Source organism: Ipomoea triloba, chromosome 10 (assembly GCF_003576645.1).
Source record: "Ipomoea triloba cultivar NCNSP0323 chromosome 10, ASM357664v1".
NCBI classification, from domain to species: Eukaryota; Viridiplantae; Streptophyta; class Magnoliopsida; order Solanales; family Convolvulaceae; genus Ipomoea; species Ipomoea triloba.
In genome coordinates, this window is record NC_044925.1 from 1,950,818 (window position 1) to 1,956,397 (window position 5,580).

At 31.9% G+C, this 5,580-nt stretch overlaps 1 protein-coding gene across 1 annotated transcript; it reads right to left on the bottom strand.

Annotated features, from left to right (window-relative positions):
• Positions 1–924: 924 nt before the first annotated feature.
• LOC116032729 (ervatamin-B-like) lies at positions 925–2,914 on the bottom strand. The gene is made up of 2 exons (XM_031275431.1): positions 2,441–2,914; positions 925–1,742 (listed from the first exon to the last, which is right to left on the bottom strand). The coding sequence occupies exons 1-2, from the start codon at positions 2,886–2,888 to the stop codon at positions 1,135–1,137; spliced, it is 1,056 nt and encodes a 351-aa protein (XP_031131291.1). The 5' UTR covers positions 2,889–2,914; the 3' UTR covers positions 925–1,134.
• Between the last annotated feature and the right edge of the window lie 2,666 nt (positions 2,915–5,580).

Consider the following 5,580-nt stretch of genomic DNA (forward strand, 5'->3'; position numbering starts at 1 on the left):
TCTAAAAAATAAGCTAGTAGCTTAAAATAAGAGCTTATTTTGACAAATTACCTTAGGTAGCGTCTCAAAAATAAGCTAGTAGCTTCATAACCTTTTTTTTCATCATTGTCCTTATTATTTTAGATAAATGACATCCTTTACTCATTCCAATTAAAACCATTTTCTATTCTCTTATATATGCAACTCTTCTCCTTTATTATTATTATTATTAGTATTTAGATGAAGGAGATTCGCAACAATATTGCTACTTCATTATGGGATACTAAATCATGATTATGCTAATAGTTTTATTTCAAAATGTTAAATTTTAATATGTCAATAAACCTATTTAAATTTTATGAAGATGTCATTTTTGGTCTTTTTACATTTATCAGCTTATCAAAAAGCTAATTTTACTAAACACTTTTAAGCATAACAGCTAACTTAACAGCTCTTCAGTTTTCAACTTCTAGTTTATAACTTTTCAACTTTCAGCTACCTTTTCAGCTTATAAGTTTGCCAAACATAGTCATAACTAAATATATAGAAATTTTAAGTATTACTATATTATAAAGTTTAACATCTTTTTATTTTTTTATTTTTATTTAAATTTATAATAATATAATTTATTCTATGCACTTGAGATATTTGTGTTACTAACGGATTTACTAGTGAGGAACTTTCCAACATTCCAGGGTCATTGAGAACAGAAGAGAAGATGCTTGATAACTATACATTAAAAATACATTATATACGCCTAGAGGTAATAGGTTTGGGGTTTGAACCTCACTTCAAATTTTATTGGAGTTGGACTCCTTAAGTTCGAATAGGGTGTGGATTGAGTTCCTCGTGCATGAAAAGACGGACTGAAATACTGTTCATGTGTGACTCCGATTTGCATTCTCTAATAACTCTTGGAATAGGAAACTGAATGCTAGAATTAAGTTGAGAAACCTATGTATTAAAAATACATTATGAAATTCATTTCTTAATAATAAGATAAAAATAAGTTACAGTTCACAATGTAACTTAATGATACATTACATGATTTTCAGAGTGCTCAACCCATTTATATAAATTGAAAGCATTTTAAGACTATAAATTTGCTTGTTGCAAAAGATAGGCAACAATATATAATTGTTATACTAGTAAAATTTAAGCAGTGGGATAAGAAGCCGCCAAGTTAATGCCACAAACTCCATCAGCACTGATACCTCTGGCCATCTTCATATAACCATTCTCACCCCAATCTGTTCCCCATGAATTCTTCACTAACCAATAATCCCTTCCATCATCGCTCGTCCCGTACCCAATGATCGTCACAGCATGGGACTGTCCGGACCCACAATCGCCGGAGTCGTTGTAGCCGGCGAAAATTCCGGTATTGCTCGAATAGCTTTGGAACAATTGTCCGTCGAGGGTGATTCCAACTGAGACAGGCTGGTTTGCGACGGCGGCGAGGAGAGCCGATTCGCTGGCTTCCACAACCTCGTAGCCTGAAATGGTGGCCGCCGGGGTGCCGAGGTTTTGTGTGTTGCAGCTTTTCTGAGCGCCCTCGTAGGGGTAATCGGACTCCGTCACGAGGCCGCCGTTTTCCTTTATGAATTTGAAGGCCTCCGTCATGATTCCGCCGCCGCAGCCGTCGCCGTCATCGTTGTAGTCGCAGTCTAGGAGTTGCTGTTCGGATAAGGAAATTAATTGGCCTGTTTTTATTTTCGTTATTCCTTCCACAGCCGCCGCCACAGAAAACGCCCAGCAACAACCTGATCCATAAAACCATTGGTCCATGATATAAATTGTCAGGTTCGCCTTATATTGTAAATCCTGAATAACATATTATGTACTCGTTCAAAGTATATATATACTCCGTAATATGTTAACCACAACACATAATTTGAGGGTCCGTTAATTTCATTTTTTGTCATAGTAAACTTATAGTTAGTGATCCACTTTTTGATTTTTTTTTTTTTTTGTTAAATTCAGAACATCCCATTTGATCTATTATTATTGTAGCATAACCATTTTTGTCCTCCGTCAACAAAATCATTGAAATTCCATAAAATACAAGGACATTTAGTTCTTGAATTATGAATTTTATTTCAAGAAAATACAAATAAAAATATAGTGTGTCAATCTACTTTGTTTAAAGAATATCAAAATATCATTGTACTTAACAATATTTCAATGATTTTGTTGACAGAGGACAAAAAAATGATAATGTCAAAATAATAGTTGGATCAAAAGTGATGTTCTAAAAAGAAAAAAAAATGCTAAAAGTAAATTGTCACATATAAATCTATTACCGAAAATAGAACTAACCCATAATTTAAATATCATTTTGATTCAAAATTCACAATACAGGATAAACCATAGTCCATAGTATAATTTACCCTTTAATAAAATGAGAAAACACCTGTGGACCAAAGTTTATCACTTAATAATTGTGTTAATAGTTTCTTACCACATCTTCCTTGGTTTTTAATGCCAGTCACAGCACCATACTCTCTCCAGTCCAAAGAATCTGGAACTTGAGCCAAATTCTCATTCACAAAAGATGCTGGTTTTGAAGTCTTAGGGCGTGGGAATGACTTCTCTTTATTAAGCATGGTGGCCTGGAACTCCTCCTTAGTTAGATCTGTAAATTTGTTGGTGCCAAGTTTGTAAGATTGATTACCAGCCTTGTTGAAAGACTGGATAAACTCTAGGTTTTCTTTGAAGATCTGGAATCGTTTTGCCTTCTCAGCATCATTTTTATATGAACGCCTATAGCGAACCATCCACTTCTCATGACGCAAGCGTAAGGAAGTTGCTTCGAGGGTACGGGCGGTGGCTTGAGACGCCAACGCCGACAACCCCAACAGGAAAAGGGCTGCAAGAACAACTAATTTGTTATGAAAGTTGAGGGCCATTGGAGATAGTATATTTGATGGAATGAGTAATGTGTTTTGATTAATGGGGATGGATGTGCAGGCTCTGTTAAACTATTTATAGGCGAACATCCTTAAATCTCATTGTCAACATTTCTGCAAAATTTAGAACGCGACAGAAATATTCTGTACGTAATTCTGGCATTATGTTATCTTTCTCCTAATTAAATATTTGTGGTCTAGTATGGGTGAGAGTGGGTTCGAACCTAGTGGAAGCGATATGGGCTCTTTGTGCTTCATTTGATTGAGAAAGTAGTTATGAATATATACTACATTGTAACAGAGTCAATAGTACTCAACAAAAAAAATACTTGTTTCTTGTTTCATACTTCTTCCGTCCCCATTTTATGTATCAGCTGGTTCAGTTAACACGAATGATATTATTTACAATTTAATTTTTCATAATATTAAGTTTAAAATTGTCAAAAACCTTGTGGTCAAGTGGCATTCAGTGTCCCGGTTAACACTCCCACATCGATGGTGGGAGTGGGTTCGAGCCATGGATGATGGGAGTGGCTCGAACCTCAGTAGAGGCAACTGTTGACTCGTTGTGCTTCAGTAAGTTGAGAAAGTAGCTATGAACAGATACTACATTGAAACAGAGTCAGTGGTACTCAAAAAAAAAAGTTTAGAATTAGTATATTTAAAAATTACATAAAAAACAACTATTATTAATTCAAACACAAAAAATCAAATTTAAAAATTATAATACTAATGAAAACAAAGAAAGAAGATAGAGATAGTTTGAGTCATTAATGCTAACTAGGACAGAGGGAATATTAAGGTTGGTTGATAATTTTCAAAAGTGGAGTGTTACATTTGACACATTGTTTACACAAACAATCACTAAATGATGGGTGGCATAATCTTTTTTTTTTTTTTAGTACTACCGACTCTGTTACAATGTAGGGTTACTTTCTCAACCTACTAAACCACTAAGAGTCAGCATTGTCTCCACTGGGACTCAAACTGACCCCTTTTCATATAGGGTGCAACCGGGTGTCACTAGAACACAAAGTCATTGGCATAATGGTTGGCATAACCTAGAGCAAAATAATAAATTATTCTAAATACACTTTTTTAGAAATAAAAAATATATATATTTATATACAAGCAACATCTTTTCATGATTACATAATCAATTCCTCTTTAAATTATTCTAAATACACTTTTTTAGAAATAAAAAATATATATATTTATATACACCAACATCTTTTCATGATTACATAATCAATTCCTCTTTCACCTTGATCATGTAAATATGTAAAATACACCCAAAACTTGTGTGAGACCGTTGTGATACTTATAGTACAAATGTCATACATACTTATATGCTCAAATGTAATACTAATCAGGAATAAAACTTATAATGGTAAATGTAATACTTTTAAGAAAAATGTTATAGTTTTAAAATGTAATACTTTTACATTTCAATTTAAAAGTATTACATTTTCATCAAAAGTATTATATTTTTCCTTATAAATAAGGGAACATTATTTATTATGGAAAATGTAATACTTTTGATGGAAAATATAATACTTTTACAACAAAATGCAAAATTATTACTATACATTTTTTTTCAAAAGTATTACATTTTTCCTTATAAGTGACAAAAATTTTATATTCATAATTAGTATTACATATTGAGCATATAAGTATGGCATTTGCATGTTGATTCAACTTGACCCAACCTGTCTCACAAATAAGGATCCGTGAGACGGTTTCACATAAGTGTGACCCTTTCATTTATGAGAATTCACACACAAAACAATATATATTTTTTAAAAATGCTATATGCATATAGATCAATTTATGCTAATCTTTTTACGGCAATATGTAATAAGTGTTAAAATTATAAATATGAAGATCTGTGATAGAGTCAATAAATTTATATTTGAATATAAAATTGTTGATTCTATCAATTATCATCATTTGGGATATAAGACAAACATAATAAAATATATCCTTGTCATGCTAACGTAAAAAAAAGTTTTCGTAACCTCCATTACGTGTTAGATTCAAACTTACTAAGTCAATCATTTGAATTCTTTTATTCTAATTATAATTTGTATTCAGCATATATTTTCAAGCATATTTAATTTATTTAAACCAGCTTATTGACGTGAGTGATCACTGATCACCCATTCTTATCCTTTAAAAGATGTCGTGAGTTCGAATCCCCTCTCGTATAAAAAAAATTAATCTAACCAATACTTTATCTTTTAATTAAACCGGCCCGATATGAACAAAGATTAGTCTGAGTATGGTACGAGTTTAAAGGTGTCTTTCTCCTTACTATTTACACATGAAAGTAAACCGTTCTACCCAAGCAAACGATACGTAGAAGTGGTCTTCGGTCGTCCAAATCCGCAAAAGTAATTTGGCATTATTTGATAACTGCATAATGTTTAGTACTCTGCAGAATTAGCAATTGCGTGTTCAATCACATCATTACAAATAAATATTCTTATTAGTCTTTATCTATGAAAGAAATAGTAATTTCCTAGTATTTCTTCTGTGACGGGGTGATAAAGGAAGAAAAGAACAAGGAAAAAATAATAATAATTATAAGCTAAGGATCCTCCTCCTCCTTCAAAAAAAAAAAAAAAAAAAAAAAAAAAAAAAAAAAAAAAAAAAAAAAAAAAAAAAAAAAAAAAAAAAAAAAAAAAAAAAA

Bases quoted from the DNA above. Each gene is read 5' to 3' on its own strand.
- LOC116032729 (XM_031275431.1), bottom strand. From the start codon at position 2,888: ATGGCCCTCAACTTTCATAACAAATTAGTTGTTCTTGCAGCCCTTTTC. The intron at 1,743-2,440 runs GTAAGAAACTAT...TTTATGGATCAG, and splicing joins TAAAAACCAAGGAAGATGTG to GTTGTTGCTGGGCGTTTTCT.